The sequence below is a fragment of the Amblyomma mixtum genome, chromosome 10 (assembly GCF_055824585.1).
Source record: "Amblyomma mixtum isolate Tamu chromosome 10, ASM5582458v1, whole genome shotgun sequence".
NCBI lineage: Eukaryota > Metazoa > Arthropoda > Arachnida > Ixodida > Ixodidae > Amblyomma > Amblyomma mixtum.
In genome coordinates, this window is record NC_143021.1 from 21,664,060 (window position 1) to 21,687,917 (window position 23,858).

At 47.0% G+C, this 23,858-nt stretch overlaps 1 protein-coding gene across 1 annotated transcript in view; it reads left to right on the forward strand.

Annotated features, from left to right (window-relative positions):
• LOC149325323 (ATP-binding cassette sub-family C member 1-like) overlaps positions 1 to 23,858 on the forward strand; it is a 134,739-nt gene that overhangs the window by 35,438 nt on the left and 75,443 nt on the right. The window contains exons 2-11 of the mRNA XM_089565120.1: positions 887 to 1,063; positions 1,651 to 1,776; positions 2,517 to 2,654; positions 3,171 to 3,308; positions 3,394 to 3,455; positions 3,922 to 4,050; positions 4,839 to 5,003; positions 18,486 to 18,660; positions 20,858 to 21,112; positions 22,792 to 22,995. Coding sequence (XP_089421246.1) covers positions 887 to 1,063; positions 1,651 to 1,776; positions 2,517 to 2,654; positions 3,171 to 3,308; positions 3,394 to 3,455; positions 3,922 to 4,050; positions 4,839 to 5,003; positions 18,486 to 18,660; positions 20,858 to 21,112; positions 22,792 to 22,995 — 1,569 coding nt within the window. The remainder of the gene's footprint in view (positions 1 to 886; positions 1,064 to 1,650; positions 1,777 to 2,516; positions 2,655 to 3,170; positions 3,309 to 3,393; positions 3,456 to 3,921; positions 4,051 to 4,838; positions 5,004 to 18,485; positions 18,661 to 20,857; positions 21,113 to 22,791; positions 22,996 to 23,858) is intronic.

Sequence of the window (23,858 nt, forward strand, 5' to 3'; positions counted from 1 at the left end):
CTCCCCTACGGGAGCCTTGTTGACAATGAAATGAAAGAATCGGTGATACGCACTTGCATGCTTTTCAACAGAGCGCAGGGAGAGTACGGGTTGAGTTTTCATCGCTGCGATTTAGAATGTGACTTCTCGCTAGTACGAGTGATGATTCAAGCTTCATATTGAAAGGAAAAAGGAAAGCCGACCAGAGGTTCTTAAGTGATAGGTGTTCCGGCGTTCCTTTTCCTTTCGACATGAGCGTACTTACTGTCCGACCAGATGCGATGGTGTTAAACTTTAATTTCATGACTCCAGGTGTATGCAAAAAAATCTCTTGGGTAGCCAGTACGAGCGACCTGCCCCAGTCCATACAGCGGCCGGTTGACACGCAGTGTTCGGCGATAGCATTGGAACCCAGTTTTTTGTTTGACAATTACTAGTGTCGCCATTGTAAGCATAATGAAGCTGGAACGTGGGATGCCGCAAACGCTAGGAAAGTTTTTTCTTTTTTGGAAGGACATTTTTTACGTTTACCATCCTCGCATGTTCTTTCATGCTGTGCGAAAACTCCTAACCAAGGGCCAGTACTGATCAGGTGATCGCAGGCTGAGGAGAAGGCGTTACGCTAGTAGACGGTTTGATTACGGCAGCCTATCTGTCTACAACCGGCGTTTTTCTAAATGCACACAGATACTTCAGAACATACAAATGCGTTATTTTGATTCCAAAAAAGCTGTTGTCTAACCACCCTTGGCATCGTCATTTGAATTGTCTTGAGACGGATTCTAACTATAGTAGTGAAGAGCCAACAACTTGTAGCATGCATCTGAGGGGTACTGACTTTTTTGTGTTTAAACAGAAAACTCCCGCCTCGTTATATTCTACCAACCTTAATCTTTCTTCAACGCAGGATGAATCCGTGACGTGGAACACGGATACTCCGGACTTCACGCCCTGCTTCCAGGAGACCGCTCTGCTGTGGGCTCCCTGCCTGTTCCTCTGGCTCACCTCGGCTTTCGACATCGTCGCCTTCAAGAGGAGTCGCAATTCGCCGCTGCCATGGACGTTCCTCAACATCACCAAAGTGGTACGCAACTCCGCTCAATGCCATTGGTCCCTAATGTTCATCTGGTGAAGTCGCTGAGTGACCTCATACTGATAGACGGCCAGTAAAGCTGCGATTCGGCCTAGTTAGTTTTTCATTCTTGAGTCCTTAAGTGCTGGTTTTTTCTGTGCGTTTTGTCGTCCATTCTTGATTTGTATTTCCAGAAGCGCACTAATGGGGTCGAGCATAAAATGCTTTTGCCGATCACTAGGAAGACTAAGGCAATGGAAAAGGATCAAAAAGTGAAAGGCGTAAGGATTAGTAGTGGACGCGTGCACTGAAGCCAGCGTTATAGACCGAGAAGGGGATGTGCAGTAGCCCTTTTTCTTCGAAAAGGTCACAGTAACTTGCCGTTGAGTGCGCTGAAACGCACTAGCACCTCGCGTGTTTTACAGTGAATAATATTTGCAGTTACATGCAGTGTTTAGATCTGCCATTCTCAAATTCACAGCACAATGTATGGCGGCAAGGCAACGTGTTGTTAGAAATCAGTGTCTGTACGGCATATCGCTGCGCAGACCTATGAACGAAAAACCTTCGTTAGATATTTTGTGGCATTGCCTTTGCAGGTTCTGTCGCTCCTCCTGATCCTTGTGTCGGTGCTGGAGATCGCCCAATCACTGACTCGCTATGCCGAAGGACAGCTCGTGTTTCCGGTAGACTACTACGCTCCGGTCATTCGCATGGTCACATTTGTAAGTGAATACTTGGCCATTCTCTCATCTTCGTATTACGAGGGCCAGAATATTGATCTCCTTTATAAAATCAGTCTAAAGGACTGTCGAATCTTGCCCAAAATACGATAAAATGTTTTGTCGTAACGAGACTTTTCTGTAACGTTTTGTACTATTGTATTATTCCGTTGTTGTGTAGAAATTTTCTCTAGTACTGAAGTATTATAGGAGTAATTTTTCTTAAGCAGTGGATTTCTCTGCGATAATGTAGTATTTTTCCGCAGGACCTACCACGAATACTACAGAAATATTTGTTACTGCAAGAATGTCTACTGTCACGGCAAGTTAATCACAAAAAATACTGAAAAAACTTGTTTTCTGACTCTGTAGAGCTCTTGTGATTTTTGTCGATGTTGATGAGAAAGAAGTGTCTCATGACTTCTCTTTCAGCTCTCACGTTACTATCGCACAGAAAGTACTAAGATTTGGCAGGCGCCATCGTGCATAGTACACGGTGATCGGCAGGAAAAACAGTTAATTCATTCTTGCCTGATCTCATCAATAAAGACGCGGTGGAACAGCTTAAGCACTCTGATGACTTTAATGGACACTCTCGAAGAGGTGTTCGAGTCTGCTAATGTTTAAATTGATTTCACTGAAAGGCATTAGAAAATGTATGTCGTTCAAAATTTGATGTGTAAAATTGAAATTAAAGACGGCTATGAAGTTGTGCGGCGCTTGAATTTATTCGCACTTTCCAGGTTCTTGCTCTCGTGCTGATTGTGACAGCCCGCAGACGCGGCATCTGCACATCCGGACCGTTATTCCTCTTCTGGTTAATGATGTCTCTGGTTTCTATTGTGCGGTACCGGTCTGTCCTCCTGCAAGTCTTCAGTGAGGTGAAACTTTTTCCATAAATGCAGGAAAAATTAAGGCGTTTTCGAGCAGTGATACGATTTGACATACTTTGCAAGCTCCCAGTATCTCGGTGCCTAAATGCATTAAGGTAGGAACTGACACTGCTACAGTGCGGACCCGAATTGAAGCTGGAGATTACTATGTTGACCATACATTTTCTTAGTGAGTATAGCTCCACTGAAACGACATAAGTGAACGTGGCCCTCAGCCTCCTTGGAAAAAATAACCAGGTTGTTGACAAACGAACTAGCATTCTAGCGATTTTTTCGTGGCGTTTACAGCGCCAAGGCAACTGTACAACCTCGTAACTATAGGAGCAGTAGTCCTGACGGCTGTGCAAAATCTATGTACACTAGCGCTTGCTTTCTTGAATCAGTATAGCTAGGGCCAGCATTACTGCCCACCCGCCAGAGGAATAAAAAGGGAGCTTCATTATTTAAACCTCGCGTGTACGGAAATTTTGGAAGCCTCAATTCGTTTTTGTTTGGTGGACGCAGGATGTAGAAGCGATATCGGACGACCATATGGAGTTTCGCTTCATCACCATCGTGATCTACTGCCCCGTGATGGTGGGACAGTTCCTGCTCAGCTGCTTCGCAGACACTAGGCCAGCAGTCGGCGGCAAGAGAGACATGGTGAGCCGGGGGCCAAGTTACGTCTTCTCCGCAACCGTTCGCAGCGCGGTGGTGGACGGTCTCCTCATTTTTTTCTCTTCGGCAGAGACAATGTCCCGAAGTGCGGGCGTCGTTCCTGTCCAAGCTTTTCTTCTGGTGGTTCAACGGGTAAGCGGCAGCTTTCGAACACACCGGGGGGGGGTCCGCATGTTGTAATCCTCCAGCAGGGTGCCAAGAGTTAACAGGAAGAGTCTGGTTATTCAGTATGGTTAAATTGCTTCCTCAAGTTGACCATTAAGTAGAACTGGTGTCGAACGTTCTTCGGATGCTCAAAAGCAGGAAAGTCGAAAAGTAGGAATTTTGAATTGGTGGAATAAGCTGCGAGGTGAAACAAAACAATGCAACGATGAGATCGAGCAAAGGATACGGTGGTCATGTTTGCACTTTCGACTTCGAGAAGCGGGAGTGCTTGTTCTTTGCCAGCCTTGGTGTATAATTCTTGCCGATGACAGCGCTACTGGCTTGGCTAGCGCCAAAGTTATGGTAAAGAAAGCACTGCTTGTAGTCATTTAAACCCCCCATTTTTGGAAGTGAGTTTCTGAACTTCAAAGTGCGTCAATGTATTTTCCACCAGCATGGTCATCCTGGGATTCATGAGACCACTGCAGATGGACGACATGTGGTTCCTGGATCAGTCCAACCAGACGACTAAGGTCTCGGAAGACTTCGCCCACCACTTCGAAAAACAGAAAAAGAAGAATGGGTGTGTTGATCTTCTGATTGGTCCGCCGTAAAGATAGAAAGGGTAAACTGTGTTTCACGAAAATTTTGAAAAGTATATTCTGTTGGGCTAGGTTTTTGACTGATCAAAATGCATGTGAAATCTTGCATACAGGAACAATGCATATAGGAAAAGTGCATTTGTGTGATTATACCGGCAAATTGTCACTGTGCGTAGCCGTGGTGGAAATGGACCAATCACAGTGGAGAACTTCACCTTGGCTGTAGCGACCGGCTTTCCGCAACGTCAGTGCCACCGGATTCTGACACATTCCTGCAGCACAAAAACAAACGAGGGGTCAAAGATAGAATAAACAAACGTATTCGCTATATTAATCTGTCTTCCTCGCCCTTCATGGGTACCGCGCATAGAAACTCAAAGAGAGTTAGCAACTAGCTTAAGCTAAGATTTTTCTTATGCAGCAGACTAAGTAGCTGTCTCTACAAAACGCACCGCAATATCTACTATGATGCTATTCTTACAATAGGGACAAGAAGATTTTGCAATAAGAGCAACATAAATGGAATTAGTTCACCTGCAGCCTAGGAAAACCTTAAGAGTGTGTAGCAAGGTTGTTGGGCGGCTAGTTGTTGCAACAATTAATCAGACATGGTAAAGCTGGCCTCGGCTTGTATACTGCGTTTCGTGTTCTTTTCACGCAACCTTATCATGTCTGATCCTGTAAACTTGGTTCTTCAGTTTTACCATATCCGAAAAACTGTTCTTCTGCCCATTTTCTGCATCGCGCTTTTCTCATTTTCTTGGCGCAGGGCTGTGCTGAGCAAGAAGCCAGACGCCGATGGCCGGCGTCCCATAGTGTCCAGGATAGGAGTAATGAGGCCCCTGTTCCGCACCTTCTGGCCCGAGCTCACCATGGCGGCGCTTGTTAAGCTGGTTTGCAGCCTTCTCACCTTCGTCAGCCCGTTCATCCTGGAGTGAGTTCCGCAATCAACACTTCCTCCAACTTTTAAGGCGGAAGCCTTTAATGCCTCATTGTTGTAAGCAGGAGTTGCCGGCAGAAATGTCACGCTTTTCAATTGGTCGAAATGGTCGTCACGCCACAGTGCGCCAATTTCAAACGGGGCCAATTGTGCTTTGGCTAGTAACCATGCAGCCAATTAAAGGGATGGTAAAGTGATGCTCCGAGTAAGTGCGACTGAGTTTAGTTCATTAACCAGTTAGCCTAATTAATCTAATTTCCTAGTCACACCAGATAAACAATCAAAACCGAGTAGGAAATTGGTCGAGTTGGGGAATCGAACCAGGATCTCAGGAGTGCGAGACGAGCACGCTAACCACTCCGCCATGCCAGCTTTTTTTTTTTTCTTCAACATGGTATTTATTACAGTGATGTAATGTTCTATGTACATGAACTATATACAAGCCATTATGAAAACAGTGGTAAACAATACATATTCAAAAGACCGTGCACTAGAAAAGGGGCAATGCAGAGCACATCACTAATAGTGAGTGCCACTCCGGTTCGTACTCAGTCTGGGCATACACGTCTCTTAGATCAACAACCATTCGACTGAAGTGATCTCTTGTAGACATAACAGGTTCACAGTGTCTGTCCATCATGCGGGTTTTCCAGAGGCTGTGCAGTCCAGTCAGAAAGAACATGTCCAGGGGTTCATCAACAAATGGCAGCGCAGTGAGATAGCGAACAGAATGTGGAGTCAGATGAATTCTTTTTTTAAATCTGCGTTGCAGGATATCCCAGAAGAGTACTGCATCTTTGCAACTGATGAAACAATGCTCAATTGTTTCTGGTTCATCACAAAGGCGGCAATTAACGGTAGACACGAAAATGCCCTTTTTATCTAACCATGTTCTAACGGGCCACGTATCGGTGTGTAACTTAAAGAAAAAGGTCTTTGTACACGGCAAGACTGGCATCTTACGTACTCTTTTGAGTACGTCATGCCCCGGTAAACCAAAATACAGAGAGCGGTACATGGGCGGAGGGAAGAGCATACTAATCAAATCCTTATACAACTTTTTCCTCGACACTAAAAAAAGGAACTCAGGAGAAAAACGAACAAGTAGGAAACGGACAGCCAAATACACCTCTTGCATTATGCCCCACAAACACGGACGGTCACAAATATTGAAAGACACAATGAGGTTCGGTAAAACATGAACTAAATTTGTTTGCAGGAATGAACGCACTATTGGGTGTGTAGTGTCACGGAAAAACATGAAACGTGACACTATCTGTCAGACATACAGGTGAACTAGACCTAGGCCGCCAGCGCTTACAGGCCGAAAAAGGTTATCACGCCTCATGGATTCAAAAGACGAATCCCACACAAAAGTAGCGAAAACCCTGTGAAAACTCTGGATAGGTAGTCTTGGGCAATGAATAATTCGCAGTACATAATATATTTTAGTGGCGAGAAACAGATTACAGGCGGTCGCCCTGTCAAAAATTGAGAGGCCATGGGGGACAAACGTTTGAGCATAGCGCTGAAGTAGTTGACACGCGGTCTTTCCAATAACGTGCGCTATGCTTATAGGCACTGAAAGGGACGCCAAGGTACTTTGGTGGCCTGCATGTCCATGTTATACTAGCATATTCAGCAGGTGTCGAACCCCAGCTACCAAACCAAAGACCGCAACTCTTAGAGCGATTAATCCGACTTCCTGACACCGAACAAAAGTCCTCCGTTAAACGAATAACCTCATCGATGCTTGGCTTATCAGTACAAAAAAACGCAAGGTCATCTGCATAAGCCAATATATTCAGTTCGTGGCCCATTATTCGGAAACCATTGACAGCTCTACTGTTTATAACACTTACGCAAAGTGGCTCCAAGTATAATGCGAACAGGAGCGGAGATAATGGGCACCCTTCTTTCACCGAAGACTGAATTGGGACTGGTTGCGAGAGACAGCCATTAACAATCAAGCGCGTGGTACAGGATTTGTAACAAAGGTGTATGCCAGTAGAAAGTATTGAACCGAGATTAACGTGATTTAAAAGTGCAAAAAGAAATGGATGGCACACTCGATCAAATGCCTTTGCCAGGTCAATTTGCAGCATTGCTAATTGTTCTTGAGCGTCACTGTAATACTGCAACACCGTACGCGCTACATGTAGGTTAGATTGTATTGATCGTCCCCGCAAGCCACATGTTTGATGAGGCCCAATCAAAGTAGACATTGCAAGCTGCAGCCGATTCGACAGTACTTTAGCAAAAATCTTATAATCTACATTAGAAAGCGTGATTGGTCTGTAGCCATCTACAAATCGAAGTTTTTCCTTATCCTCCGTTTTTGGTATAAAGACAATATGACGTTTCGTAAATGACTGAGGCAGAAATTCAATATCAATACTTGTCTCAAAAATTTGGAGCAGGACAGGGGCTAGAACGGATTTAAATGCCTTGTACAATTCTCCTGAGAAGCCGTGAGGCCCCAGAGTTTTCGAAAGCGGCAATTGATCAATTGCATCTTGCAATTCACCCAAGCTTAAAGAGCCACTTATTGCCTTGCACTCATCCTCATTGAGTGGGTTAATCATGGACACCAATCGCGCTATATGATCATCATCAGCAGTGCTAGACGTGGCAGCAAACAGAGAGCTATAGTGGTTTTCAAACTCGGTAACTATGACATCTGTACTTGTGACCAGGGCACCACCACAGTAGAGCTCAGAAATTCGCTTGGCAGCCACGTGACGACGCTCATCTAGCAAGGCCTGTCTAGTAGGCTCCTCAGAGTGCAGAGCACGGTTACTGCGGGATCGTACACGGGCCGCACGATAGCGTTCTGCATCAAACTTCTGAAGGTTGCACTTAACAGCACCAATTTCCTCTGTGTACAAGCCAGGAGCCTCATATTCAAGCGCATGCAGATTATAAAGATTCTGAAGTAACCGTTTCTCCTCACCATGCTTAAGATAACACTTCACAGAGCCGATCTCAATAGCCATGCTACGAACTTCTAGCTTAAACATCTCCCAAGCTGCAAATAATGGTACATCCATGACCAAGCAAGATTCCAAAGCTGTCATCACTCGCTGCTCAAAATGCTCATCATTTAGAAGCTCGGAATTAAGCTTCCACAGTTCCCACTGCGGCTGAAATTTGGGACGGGCGCATTCTCCAATCCGCGCAATGACCATAGCATGATCTGAGAAAGAAACAGGCTTGACATCACATGAAATGTGCCGTTTAAGGAGATCTACGGAAACGTAAATGCGATCAAGGCGTGAATGTGAGGCTCCTCTGATGTATGTGAAGGCGGATGGCAATCCGGCATCAACTAAACCTGCGTTTTCGGTAATAGACAATAATATACCAGAGCTCTTATCGGTGTTTTGGTTAGGACCTGTGCGATCGCGTGGGTCGCACACACAGTTGAAGTCACCCATGAAAACGACATAGCGATCACATCCTAGGAGTGTTGCAATGGCATGAAAAGCAACTGCTCGTTGCACCGGATTATTTGAAGCATACACATTGATAACCCTCCACGACTCGCCATGCAGTCGAAAGTCACAACATATCAGACGCCCTTCTATGTCAACCTAGTACTTAAAGTCAGAAATAGGTAGACTCTTGTTTAAGAAAAGAAAGCACCCTGCCGAAAGACCCACTGAGTGCGACACACAGACGTTGTAATCTGTTAGGAAAGGTCGCAGGGCTATCTCTGTATCCACTTCACTTTCTATCCTACTGTCACAAAATTCGGCGCATTTTAGAAACAAAGAAAGAAAAACCGCCGCGCGCACGGCGTCTCGCCGGCGCGAGCCCAACGGGAGAGAGGGAAAGCCCCGCCGAGCGCGTGCCTCTCTCTCCACCGCCACGGCGTGTGCCGATGGGATGAGTCATCCACGCCGATCTCTCTAGAACATCCGAGTCGCTTCTCCGGCTGACCGGGGGAAGAGGGAGAAGCCTTGCGTGCGCTAAGACATGTCCCCCTCCTCTGCACTCCGACGTCGGCGACGCCGCCACGACGGTGCCACGCTAGAACACTCTGGAACCTTCGCGAAACGACTCCTGACTCTGACCAATGGGGACGCGCGGCCGGCGAGAGAAAGAAAGGGAAACTGCACTGCAAATGCTGCGTGTATGTGCGCGCATACTCTGGCGCGTTGAACAAACAGACGTGAAAGCGAGCCTATAAAAGAGGACGTTGACCGCTATCAGTCAGTCCGGACCGCCGTTTAAGCTTCATCGAAGCGCGCCCGTTCGACTCCCGGGGAAAACGCCACTCGGCCAGCATCGGACCAACGAGGCAACGTTCGCCTGTCTACGGGACGGCATCGTCGCGGAACTCTGGTCGTCGGACTGCCGCAGTGCCCGGTGAACAAATTGTGTTTTGTTTGTTTACCTCTCTCTCTCTCTTGCGTTAGTGCACTTTAGGTGCAATATTGCCTTTGTATTGCATTCTCTCTCGAGTTTAACTTTGCACGAATTGCATTGTTCTGTTAATCACTTTGTATGTGTTTGTACTAGTGATTGTGTAATCCTCTGTATCGTCTCAATTGCTGTATAAACTTTGTTTTGTTTTGTGAACCTTTGGCTCCGACCCATTCTCTGGCTTGCGACCAGCGAAAGCTGGGCACCGAACGCCCAAAAACCTCTTGTCACTTGGTGGCTGGTCTCCGCTGAGTTTGCCACGCTGAGTCGAGGGCATCTCCTTTGAGTCCGAGCCCGCTACCCCCGCACGCTCTAAGGGTGTCTGGGAGCTTTCCACTAAAAGTGCGCGAAGTCTGGGTGACAATATATTCTGGCGTCCGCGACAGGACGTTTGGTGTTGCAAGCACAGAGAACGGAGAAAGAGTCAGAAGGAGTTTACGAATCGTAAGTGATTGTTAGCAGCAGAGCGATATCGGGAGGTGCCGCGCCGAAGGGGTTAGTGATGTTCACTGTTTAGAGGTATCCATTGCCTTGAATGTAGAGTTCGGTCTCCAGATATGAGCTTCAAGGAGCTAAAGGAGCTAGTAGAGGTCGGTCTCCATATGGGGATGACCGGAGCCGAACTGCGAGAGTGGGTGGACCAGGAAAGAGAGAGAGCTCGAGAAGAGAGAGAGAAAGAGAGCAAAAGGCGAGAGGAAGAGGCCGAAAGGGCTTTTGAAAGAGAGATGGCAATCCTTCAGAGGAAGCTTGCTGAAATGCGGCGTTTGAGTAACGTGAGGGAGCCAGTGGAGCTTACACTCGGAGAGGCCGGGTGGAAGACTAACGAGTCTTTGTTGACATCCAAGGAAGAGGTTGTAACTAGCTCCACTAGTCAGAATGAGGTTGTGGAACAGCCTGTTCCTGCAACTGAAACCATCGAGAGTGAAGAACAGACCGAATTGCCGCTTCCTCTAGAAACTGATTGTGTAGCTACTGCTGAGGTAGTAGGCACTGAAGTAAAGGCCAACCTGACGCTTCAGTCAGAGGGACCTCTAGGGCAGCCGCCTGAGGACGAAGAAGCAGTTCGGAACTCTATGGAGGAGTCCGAGTGCAATACGTCTGAGTCTTTCAGTGCCGACCACAAGAAAGAGGGGTTTAATAGCACTGAGAGCGAAAGCTCAGACGTAGTAATGGCTGAGGGGAGCGCACTCATCGAAAACCCGGAAAATGTTCCGAGTGAAACCTCGAACAGCGAGGAGGGCTTCCCCGATGAGGAAGGTGAGGAAAATAGTGCTAACGAGGAAGGCGACGAAATTTTTACCACTGGCGAAGGAGAATGTGCAGTGGAAGGAAACAAACAGACTGGGCAAAGGTCTGTTAATGGCTGCACTGAATGTGACCAACTGAAGCAAGGAGCTGACAAAGGAGAATTCATAAGTGAGATCGATTCTCCAATCAGTCCTGAGCCGAGCTCTGAGCATTGCGCTCGAAGAGTAGCCAGAAAGAAGAAAAGAAAAAAGGACTTGGCAGAAGAAGGCACAGTCCTCGAAGAACAAAAGAGAGCTGAACCAGTGACTTCATCACGAGAACAGAGCTCGAATGATGTACGTGAAATCGAACCGGGTGTGCTCCGTAGAAGACCTTGGAAGAAGGAAAAAAGAAAGAGAAATGGGTCGGACACCACCGAAGCAGATGAAGCCGAAAAGCAGAAGCCCTGGATAAAATTTAGGAAGAAAACGGGAAGAAACAGAACCAAGCTGAAGACAGCCGAGCCGAAGGCAAGGGAGCTGCGCGAACATCGCAGCAAAGTGAAAAAGAAGCTGAGACGAGCAAGCCCAGCGTTCAGCAACGACACCGTCTGGAGGCGCAAACGCAAACACAGGGGCGCCCGCCAAGAAGGAAAGCACGAGAAGTGGAGCCGTCATATGCGAACTGGCGTTAAATTCGTTCGTAGCCGACGCGCTAACCACAGGAAAAGAGGAAGAGCTCGAGGTCTGGGCGCAGAACCAGACAGGAGTACGAACAGGAAGCGGAGCCAAAACCGCGTTCGGAAGAGAAGCCTGAGAATGAGGCGGAAGAAGAGCAGAGCTCGCGACAGAAAGAAAGGTCAGAGTCGCGTGCGTAAGAGAACTAAAAGCGTGACTGAAACCTTGAGCGAAACAATCCTGTTCCGAGCCCGCTGGATAGGCCAAACATTGAAGTTTAGGCGAAAGTATGCCTCATACTTGCGTGCTCCATGTTTGCAATGTTGTGTTTGTTAATGTACTGCCCAATCGCGGCGTGTACTTATGTGCATTGTGAACATTGCACTGTGTTGTGTATGTGAAAACATCATGGTAGTGGTGTATGTATTTTCACATATAGTTTGTGAGCGCATGCATGTGCGCACGAATTGTACCGCCGAACTGCGGCGTGTTTTGGAGTGCAATCCGTCTATTGTACTGTGTTATGTATGTGAAAGCATCAAGGTATTGATGTATGTATTTTGGCATTCGCCACTGACTTTGTGAGCGCATGCATGTGCACGCGAATTTTGTGTTTTGTGAATATTGTTACACAATATTCTTAAAGGAAGGGGCAGTGTCACAAAATTCGGCGCATTTTAGAAACAAAGAAAGAAAAACCGCCGCGCGCACGGCGTCTCGCCGGCGCGAGCCCAACGGGAGAGAGGGAAAGCCCCGCCGAGCGCGTGCCTCTCTCTCCACCGCCACGGCGTGTGCCGATGGGATGAGTCATCCACGCCGATCTCTCTAGAACATCCGAGTCGCTTCTCCGGCTGACCGGGGGAAGAGGGAGAAGCCTTGCGTGCGCTAAGACATGTCCCCCTCCTCTGCACTCCGACGTCGGCGACGCCGCCACGACGGCGCCACGCTAGAACACTCTGGAACCTTCGCGAAACGACTCCTGACTCTGACCAATGGGGACGCACGGCCGGCGAGAGAAAGAAAGGGAAACTGCACTGCAAATGCTGCGTGTATGTGCGCGCCTACTCTGGCGCGTTGAACAAACAGACGTGAAAGCGAGCCTATAAAAGAGGACGTTGACCGCTATCAGTCAGTCCGGACCGCCGTTTAAGCTTCATCGAAGCGCGCCCGTTCGACTCCCGGGGAAAACGCCACTCGGCCAGCATCGGACCAACGAGGCAACGTTCGCCTGTCTACGGGACGGCATCGTCGCGGAACTCTGGTCGTCGGACTGCCGCAGTGCCCGGTGAACAAATTGTGTTTTGTTTGTTTACCTCTCTCTCTCTTGCGTTAGTGCACTTTAGGTGCAATATTGCCTTTGTATTGCATTCTCTCTCGAGTTTAACTTTGCACGAATTGCATTGTTCTGTTAATCACTTTGTATGTGTTTGTACTAGTGATTGTGTAATCCTCTGTATCGTCTCAGTTGCTGTATAAACTTTGTTTTGTTTTGTGAACCTTTGGCTCCGACCCATTCTCTGGATTGCGACCAGCGAAAGCTGGGCACCGAACGCCCAAAAACCTCTTGTCACTTGGTGGCTGGTCTCCGCTGAGTTTGCCACGCTGAGTCGAGGGCATCTCCTTTGAGTCCGAGACCGCTACCCCCGCACGCTCTAAGGGTGTCTGGGAGCTTCCCACTAAAAGTGCGCGAAGTCTGGGTGACACCTACTTTCTTCAATAGCGACAATGTCTAGCCGATTGCCCCAAAGCAATCGGCGTAACTGTACCTGTTTCTGCCTTGAACGGAGTCCACATATGTTGAGTGTTCCGACAGTCAACTGCTGGTTAGACGCCATGGTGGCTAACTGGAGCTTCAATCAGGCATCCACGGTGTACGGGGGCATCACTCCGGAAGGTGAGACCTCCCTAGAGTTGACGCCCTTTCTCCTTGATCTGAAGCGCCGAGGAGGTTTCTTATTCTTTGACTTTCGACGGCGGGACTTGTGCTTGGCGGGGACACTGTCCTCCTCCGAGGAGGCAGAACTCGGAGACACACCGCGCTTCGAGGCCGCACTTAAAATTTGCTCATCGGCATCACAGTTGCCGTCGGGGAGTGAAGTGCCAGGTTGGCACTCTGTTACCTATGCGGCACATCCGGCAGGAGCCTCAGAAGATGTAGCAGTGCAGACACTCGGCGCCGGAGCCACACCGTCGTCCTTGTCTTCCTCTGGCCCACGCACAGCACAGGCACGTGCGCCAAGAGTGCCATCACTGACACTACATATAGCTGGAGCCTGCTCCGCCAGGCATCGGCGCTCATCATCTACAGACAGCTGCTCCATCTGTGAAGGCTGGGTAGGCTCATGCTGCACAGCAGGAACGGGGCCAGACAGCGGGTCAGTAGTCGCTGAGTCAGTGGGCGCAACGGCTGGCGTGCCACCAGCAGCAACCAAAACTTCTGTTGCGTCCATTAAGTGCTCCTGCAATGCGTCGTCCATGGCACGGGTGCCACCGCGTAGCTTATCAGCATACGACACTACGCACTCCTCTGTAGTATGGCCGAAACGCCGACAATCATCACACCGAGGAGTGCGGCAATAACGGCGTATATGGCCAGCCTTGTGGCAACGGAGACACAGTGGTGGCCTTCCTGGCACTAAAACCAGACATTGTACACCGCAAATTGTCAAAATGTGAGGCGCGTCATTGACAGTGACGCCATCAGCAAGAGTCAAGGCAACGTATCGATTCAAGGTACGCATGCCCTCCATTTCTGGAACCCTCCAGTGCTCCACTGTGATGGACGTAATCGTTCCGCAAGCACGAAGGGCGTCCCGAATGTAAAAATCTTCAAGATGTTCAGGGAGCCAAAGTATCTTGAGCTTTACTGTCTTCGGTTACGGGTCAATCACTAGACAACGGCGGTTTTTCACTTGTAACTCCTGAGTGCTCACGAGCTTAGCTTTCGCTAACGCTGTCTTGCATGTTATCATCCATACGTGAGACATCTGAAACTGTCCGATAGAGCTGATGTCGCAGAGGTCAACGACACCCTGTAAGGCATCTCTGAAGTCCTGGGCACGATAGGGACGGCCAGCAAGGTCCGCATGCAGAAATACGGAGTTAAAAACAAGCTTACCAGCAGGCAGACGGGGAAGAACAGTACGGTAAGTATTACTGGCAGCAGAAGCCGCAACAGTACCTCGGCCTAGGGCCGATTTATCCATTTCTGCGGAGAGCATCAAAAACGCGACCGTTCGGAACGCCGTCTTCGTCTTTCTCCCTCCGTCATGCCAGCTCGATGAGTTGGAATGAACAAAGACGCGTCTAGTGAATACAGTGTCTTCGTTCACTGCCATCTTCCTCACTTTCCTTACAGCGAGGTTCAGGTGTCCACCGAGGTAAACGAGACTGATACATTTCCTTTCCTCAAAAACCAATTTACCAACGAGCAAGCGTAGAGACGAACGGGCAGCGGCGTTCTGTGGACTGCCTGGCAGCGTTGCAAAACGCTGTTGCGTCCCACTCTTAGAGGCGAAGCCTAACATCTTAACCACACATCAGTGACACAAGCAGCAACACCGCACTAAAGGCTTTCGCCTCACCGCACGTTAGGTCAGCAAAGTGCCCTCCTGATTTTTTTTACGACTGGACACGTGGACATCGAGCGCTGCCGGGCCAATCATTTATTTTATTTATTTCACATACTGTCAATCCCATTGGGATTTTTACAGGATGGGCATATAGTAAGAAGGTACAAAGCGAATACAAATGGAATGGTATACATTAAAAACACTGTTATTTTCAAGTAATTACATGAGTATGGGAAAAAAACACAGATAACAGAAAATAAAACACATAACGAGAGAATATTTTTCACAGAAAAGGGTGCAATTTTATACATTGTAAGTAATATGTTCATAAAGATGCTGTTACATGCAGTGATACGAGTGGTATGTTGTACTTTAATAATTATGATTTCATTATCTATTTAATTATCGCTCAACTGTTCTTCTACCAAAGTTACAAATTTCTGCAAAGATGTATTAGTAGTAATAGAGGGGTTCAAACTATTCCATTCTTTTATGGCAAGCGGGAAAAATGAATATCTGAAACAGTCGGTTCGGAATGCGTACTCTTTAAGGGTTAATGGGTGCTTATGCCGGGATGGTCTGGATTCATCTACAGATATATATAACGAAGTATCTATGTTTAATGTGTTATGAACTAATTGGAACAATATTTTTAGTCGTGCTAGTCTGGCGCGTTTCTGTAAAGTAAGAATACATGCTTGATTTAGTAGTTGGGATGGTGAATCACTGCTCCTGTATTTGTTAAAGATAAATCTAATTGCCTTTCTCTGCACTCCTTCTAGTTTGTTAATGAGTTGTTGTGTGTAGGGAAACCAAATCGTATTTCCATATTCGAGAACTGATCGTATAAATGTGTTATATGCTAACAGTTTGGTCTCCGGTGGCGCTTCTCGAAGCCGTCTTCTAAGGAAAAACAATCGTTTTAAAGCAGATGATACTATGCTGTTAATATGTGATTCCCACCTTAGATCATGTGAAATGGTTAATCCAAGGTATTTGTGTTCGTGAACTCGGGTGAGCGGTATGTTATTGATGCTGTACACATATTCGGACCTTTGTTTTTTACGGGTTACAGATAAGAAGGCTGTTTTTTTAATGTTCAGTTCCATTTGCCATTTGTGACACCATATTACCACTTCTTGAAGGGCGCTGTTTAAATCATCGTGGTCATTTATAGAGTTAATTTCGTTGTAAAGGATGCAGTCATCGGCAAAAAGTTTAATTTTAACATGTATGTTAGAGGGCAGATCATTAATGAAGATGAGAAATAAAAGTGGAGCAAGGACGCACCCTTGGGGTACTCCCGACGTAACGAGCGCAATAGAAGAAATATCATTGTTAACTACAACATACTGAGATCGGTTAGTTAAGTAGTCCTCGATCCAGTTGATAATAGGGCCGTCACCTAAAGTTGATGTAAGTTTGCTAATTAGTTTTTTATGGCTTACTCTGTCAAATGCCTTAGAGAAATCAAGTGCAATCAAGTCAACTTGCTTTTGGTTATCAATGCTCTGGAATAAATCATGTGTTAGTTCGAGTAATTGGGTGATAGTTGAAAGTCCCCTTCGAAATCCATGTTGAACAGGCGATAAAATGTTATGTTGCTCAACATAACTGGTGATATGCTTTAGTATAATGTGTTCCAATAATTTTCCTACCGTGCACGTTAGTGATATTGGTCTGTAATTTGAAACGTCATCTTTGCCTCCTGTTTTGTGTATAGGAATAACTTTCGCGATTTTCCATTCATTAGCTAGACTACAGGTTGATAAAGATTTATTGAACATTAAATGTAAATATTTCGCGTTGACTTCGGCATATCTTTGCAAAAAAGTGTTTGGAATATTATCAGGACCATTTGCTTTTTTTGTATCTATTGATAAAAGTAGGTTCAGAACGCCTGTCTCGGTTATTGTTGGCATGTCTAGCGGTGTTTGATTGCGGTGAATACTCTCCGGTGTGCGGCCATCGTCATCTGTGAACACAGATTGGAAGTATGTATTTAAGGAATTTGCGAAGTTTTGATTTTGTCCTTGGCAACTGAAGGTGTCTTTTTGTGTTTTGGGGCTGAGGTATTTCCAAAATTTTCCAGGGGAGTGTTTTAAAAAATTAGGAAGCGTAACTGAGAAGTAGTTTGTTTTCGCTGCCATAATTTTTGCTTTCATTTCACGGATGGCGTTCGTGAGCTTATGTTTTACCTGATAGTCATTTTTTGATTTTAGTGATTTCCTTAGTCGTTTTACTTTGCACAGTATCTGAACAGTATGCCACCTAAAGCAAAGATTAAAAAGAGCGTTTAAAAAGTAGAACTGTTTGCGGGCTCCTGGGTAAAATCGATTTGTTTCTGCATTTCAAGCAACCTCCGCCGGCTGAATTGCATTGGCAAGGGTTCCGTTCACCAGTGAAACAAAGTTCGTGCATGCATTGTTTTTTGTGCATATTTAACCTCGTAGCGAACTTGGGCGAGCTAGGCTTGTCATAAGCAGACTGTCATTTCTGGTCCTGACGACTCTACCTTATCGCGTTTTCTGGTAGCCTGCGCCCGGTTGAGGTGAGTAGGGCTCGTTCATAGCATTTTTCGTTTTTCCGACACATGACAGCACGTGTACTAAAAATACGTTTTGGTACCACTTTCGAAAAACAAAAAAAAGACCATTCGGCGGTTTAAGGAAACGCACTGTTTTAATGCATCCGGACTGAGGAGGTCGTCGCTTCTTATGACACAGCATAAAGCGTCAAGGGTACCTTGCTCCCCATTCAACAAAGTTATAATGAACGAGCAGCGCACCAGAAAAAAACAGCCTAGCTCTAAATCTACAGGCAGTCTCGGGGAACGACACGAACCACAGGTATACGCGCATTGGTGACTAGAACAAGAGCGGAGCAGCGTGACACTGGTGATGTTGGGCAGCGCTGATGTAAGTACAGGGTCGTCCGCTATGTGGTGCACATGGGAGCTTCTGGCCACGCTCCGCAGAATGCAAGGCGGCGCATCGAAACGAACTGGCGCACGCTACGGCCGATCCAGAGCATGTCCGCGCTTCTAAAGCTCGCGTTCGGTTCATACTGTCTGTGCACAGGTCCAGATACACTTGACTCACGTCGTCTGCTACAGCGGCCTTGGCGCTAACACCCGTCGGTCTCGCTACTTCACTCGAGCGCTGTAGCAGACTGCTCGAAGCACCGCCTCCAGGTGCAGCATCGGCGTCTGCGCCACTTCGTTTTGATGCGTGGCCACGTGTTCGCACGCTTACCCATGGAGACCCTGTAGGCGATGTAAAACATAGGCTGCTTGACTCAACGACCTCTTGGCATCCGCAAGTGCAGTGCACCAGAGTGGGACGATCACTGTGCGCGGGCTGTTGAACAAATACTTGTAACTGCGCACGCGAACTTTCAGCCGAGTCAGGTTTATTTAGTGTTACACCGCGTATATATTTTTAATTTTGCTGCAATAAAACGCTCCAACAGCCGCGTGTGCATTCTCTTCGAAGTTCATCGTGGTGTCCGTCCCTCGTGTTCACTGCACCTCTGGTGCCTCTTGGCACCAACCTTCCTCTCGTTTATCACAGCATGATGATTGCCTTCGTGAGCTCCGACGACCCCCTATGGCGCGGCCTGCTGTTCGCCTTTACCATGTTCTTCTCGGCCATGCTGGAGTCCATCCTCAACGTCCAATATGACTACCACATCGACGTCGTCTCGATGCGCATGCGTTCAGCGTTGATCAACGCCATCTACCAGAAGGTATAATGCCAGGCTGTCTTGCTTATGCATGATCCAAAGACAGTTTCAACTGCCCATTGGTGTCACGCTGGTTTTGCGAGCGTTGCTTCGGTCTGTTCAGCGTGGAGTGGAGTTTTACAGCATTGATGACTGACAAGCGAACTGAGCTGATGCTATCACAGTTCGCTTTGGCAGTGGGCCCTTTAGGGCTGCTGATTCCAGTTGGTCTCACCTGGGCATTATTGAACTCGCAACACTAAACACGATCGCTACTTCGTAATTTTATCTGCGTTTATTACTGCTACGCACGACTGGAATATGTGGTGGCATGAAGAGTGACTCAGATTCCATTTCTAAACTCGTTTACGGGAGACAAGAGAAGGCCTCCTGGTGAACGGTAATCGTGACCCTTCAGTTATCCCTGCTGTTTACTGCGTATACGTCCCCTCTTGGCTCATGTAAAGGGGTTTAGAAACGGAATCTACGAGTTCTACTCTTCATGTCACTGCGTGGATGTAAGAGCATCATACAAACAAGCATTTTGCGCCCCGTGCAGCAAGTTGTAAATGTACAAATTCGGAATAATCTAATTCAGGAGGAAAACGGCTCAAAAAAACGTGGACAAAAGAGAGACAAACACGACAGGACCAGCGCCAACTTGCAACTGAGTTTTATTTCGCGCCAAACCTGTCTTTATGTAAGCCAACACGCGGTAACAACCATGTAATCACGCACACGCCGTAGAATAGATCACAGAAAGATATCTAACACATGAAGCACGATAGCAACCACGTAACGTACTATCATGCCTATCCGAGAAAAAACTCAACAAATGTATGGCAAACAGCTCTACAGATCTCTACAGCTCTGTGTAGTGTTGTAGAGCTGTTTTCCATACATTGGTTGACTTTTTTTTGGGTAGCCATCATAGTATGTTACGTGGTTACTATCGTGCTTCATATGTTAGATATCTTTCAGTGATCTATTCCACAGCGTGTGCGTGATTACACGGATGTTACGGCGTGTTGGCGCGAAATAAAATTCAGTTGCAAGTTGGCGCTCGTTCCGTCGTGGTTGTCTGCCTTTTGTCCACGTTTTTTTGCGCCGTTTTCCTCCTGAATCATGAACCAACTAGCCCAAACTAGAGTTCTTCTTGAGCAATCGGAACTTGCAAATTTGCGGATCCGTAGTCAAACGTGTTATCATTTACTGTAGCGCTCCCCGCTACAGCGAGGAACTCGGCGATAGTGTTCTTGGTCTGCGCTGGTGACTCTTCACAATTCGTTAATAAACTTGCCTTGGCTTGTGCTTTGCTTTTTTGCTAATGGCATGAGCGTCCGCGCTGGGCCGAAACCGCAGAGTACGCGGGAGAACAGGCTATATAGAACCGTAGTAGTATAAGTGGATGACGCCTGTACCGCTGTACAACTTGAACTGGTGGTTTGCAAGTGGTTTACAGGTTGGCAAGTACCTGCACCGCGCTTTGAAGGAAAGATCAGAAGGGGCGGACATTTGACCTTGTTCGCGCTACTCACCATGAATTACCCGATCTACGAAACAAGCGTTAATGTGAATATTTTCCTCATCGCGGCGGCTTGGCAGTTACGGCGTTTTGCTGGTTCGTTACGCTCAATTTTTTTTTGAGGCGCAATACGATGACTATCGTGCACAACGGTTTAGAGAACGTCCCAGGTGGTATTAATCAACAAGGAGGCGCCCACGTTGGCATTGCCAATAGCCCATGGGTGAGTTTATATTTAGTACTATGCATATATTACAATTAGCGCCCTATGTGAGGTTAAACTTTCCTATACAAAGAGTCATGAGTGTTCAAGATATATATAAACCTTCTAAAGTAAGAGCGGAAATCTTTTTGTACCGTTTCCAGTCACCTTTGTATGTGCCGATATTTTATTAGCAAGGCGGAAATTTGGGCGAAATGCTAAGTATTCATGATTTTCTTCACAGCGCAACAAGAACGCGACAGGAGACGAATAACAAGGAGGTTTTATTACACTGCAGCGTTGCATTCTGTATGTCTAAAGCGTTGAGCACGAAACTATGATTGTAGCTTATATACTATGCCATCAATTAATGTATTGACTTATGTTTCAGAGTCCTGTAGCCACTTTCTCAGAACAAGCACAAAGATGGTGGTGCAAGTTGTTAGGTGACTTATGCATCCACGTTGACACTATCGTCCCTGCTTGTTTCGCAGGCCTTGGTTCTCTCCAGCGCTGCGAGGAGTCAATACAAGACGGGAGAAATCGTGAACCTCATGTCAGTGGACACGCAGAGGGTGATGGACTACATCCAGGTGTTCAACTTCCTCTGGATCACCCCCCTGAAGATCGGCCTAGCCATCTGGCTTCTGTGGGGACAGCTGGGCATAGCCACATTGGGCGGCCTTGGAGTCATGATCATCTTGCTTCCAACCAACGGAGTGGTTACAGCATACATCAGGAAGTACCAGGTAGGTATCCGGGTGCCCATGTTTCTTTAGAATTCAGCGTGTATTGTCGAGTAATGCAGGAGCACAAAGGAAGGTCTTCAGTTAGGACACACAACACGAAGACGTAGATTTGGCAGTCGCGCTTATAAAGTCTGTTTCCCTTGGGTGCCGCAGAAAGCCACGATCTCGCTGCGAACCTAAGCAGACTATCTGAAGTAGCATGCTAGGTTAATGCAGGCCGACGTCTCCTTTATTCATTACAGCCCTCCCCCCCCCTCTCTCTCTCTAAGCAGACTCGCCCAGCTCACGGTCTTGCTGAAGAGGCAAAATTTCGGCGCAGTTATTGTGCGATCTGACGTCGTAAGATATCTAAATTTGACTGCTAGTTGTTTTTATGTTGCCGTAATTTGCTCTTTTTGAAGCCCTTCTGCGACGCAAACTGTGGAACAGTGGAAAACTCTAAAAATTTTCAGGGGAATTTGAAAAACGTTTCAGAATTGATCATTGCTTTCCACGGTCAGATGGAGGGATAAGCTTGCGGAATTTGCTACGATCGCACAGTGGTAGCAGTTGCTAGAAGACGTGAAAGTTATTCGGCGAAGCCACTGCCAAGTGTGTTTATTGGAAAAAACAGCGCTAAGACGAAGGCCGAAGAAAAGAGGACAACAGGACCGGCGCTGAACAGCGCTAAGACGAAGGGCAAAGAAAAGAGCCGGTCCTGTTGTCCTCTTTTCTTTGTCCTTCGTCTTAGCGCTGTTTTTTTTTTTCAATAAAGATGTACCAACTAGCTCAACTCTCCGTTTTAATGAAGTGTGTTTATGAATACATCAAATACTTTAGCAACATAAGGGATCGGGTAAGTCTTAAAATGAAATGGGACGGAATGGGAGCCTTCAAGTGGATTGAATCGGAGTGGCACGTAGCGGAAACCGGCACTTGCAGTTTGCATTCTCATGAAGAATAAGCGAAGATGAAGGGTAATCGACGCGAGGGGGGGGGGGGGGGGGGGGGGGGGGCGAGGGGGGGGGGGGCGAGGGGGGAGGAAAATTGCTTTGGGATCTCTAACTGTTTCATAGGTGATGACAACGTTATTGAAATCTGAGTGGTACATAAGTTGTGATAATGATCAGTAAGGTGAGCGTGAAAATTTAAGTGTACTGATGCTCACTTAATTACAGTATAACAGTAGTTCTCATAAATCTAGTTGTGCGGTTTTGAACTGACTCAAGGGTGTTGGTGTTACTGATGCGGCCCTCAACTGATCGTGTGTATTCGAACTTAATCCACATAGACGTCAAAAAAGGGTCTGTGCTCCGGTTAAAATGTCTGAAGTTTCGGGGGACGCACCCATGTTTTGCGCTTCGCTTCGTTAGTATTGTTTATTACAGGGAGCAGACCAAGGAAGTTAATTTGAAAGCGAAATGTCGAGGTATATATGACAGAACACAGGATAATTCCGAACGATCTTGGGCGTATTGTTCAAATTTGGCGCTTCCTTTCGTAAAAATTAGTGGAGTTTTTTTTTGTTCTTTAGGCGCATTAATAATTTGACCAAAAACGCTCCTGCACATTTCACAACAACAATACACAATAATAGATCGACGCAGTCGTCTGCGAATGTGAGACAGGTGTTATAAAGGTCGTTAATAAAGATCATAACGAAAGCCGAACATGCGCTCTTGCTCTCTTTCAAATTGCAGGTTCAACTGATGAGGCACAAAGACAGGCGTATGAAGTTGATGAACGAAATTTTGGGTGGCATCAAGGTGCTGAAGCTGTATGCGTGGGAAAAGTCCTTTCAGGAGCGTGTGCAGTCCATACGGTCGGACGAGATGAGCTCCCTGAAGGTGCAGGCCTACCTCAGCGCGGCCGTCACCTTTGCGTTCACGTGCGCCCCCTTCTTGGTGAGTGGGGTTGAATGAGTTGGCGCATTTCTGGTTGAGACTTCAACAGCACTGATGGTAGAGCTTAGAGAGAGCATTGCCACTTGCAGAGAATGAGGCGACCCCCCTAAAACGTTGGTATCGTCATATTACTTCGTCCAGTATTTCCAAAATACTGAATGGGGATAAGCATCCATTTGAAGTAAGTTTTATTCAACTCTAAAAAAACAATTTATCGGCTTTTTTTCTTCTCGGAAACATTGACTGGATTTGAGAAGTGCCCTTCTTGATGTGCCGAGTTCTTCGCAAAGCAGACATTCCGCATACTTGCCGTGAGCATCATGTTGCGAGCAGCTGCGCGGAAGCCATTCCGCAAACTCGCCGTGACATTCTCTTGTTCGCGTAACGAAGACACAGGTGCTGCGCGCTGAGAATAAGTGCAGCGCCCCAGATAAACCTTCTCTACCGACTGGAACGGTCGGAGCATGGTAAGGTCCTCTCAATGGTTAGTTTGAATCAGCGTTGCCGCGGCCAAACTGCGTGTGCGTATGGAGATGGAACATTAATCTCGTTACTGCTGCGTCGTCCAAAAAGCCCTTACAGTAGCTACGTTGCTGCCTGTTTTCAGTCGTGTCTTGCGGTAACTTTTCATGAGCGCCATTTTTTGCCGCGATAGAAATAACTTGCGTAGGCGTGTTTCAAATCACGAAGTCAGGCAATTTTTGAGCTAATTACCTTATGCATTTTTCGGGTCACCGTGGTGCCTGGTTGGTTATGGCTCTTGGTCGCTGGCCCTAAAGTCGTGGTTCCGGTCCCGGCCTCCGCGGTCGCATTTCGATGGAGGCGAAATCCTAGAGCCCCGTGTAGTGTGCGATGTCAGTGCA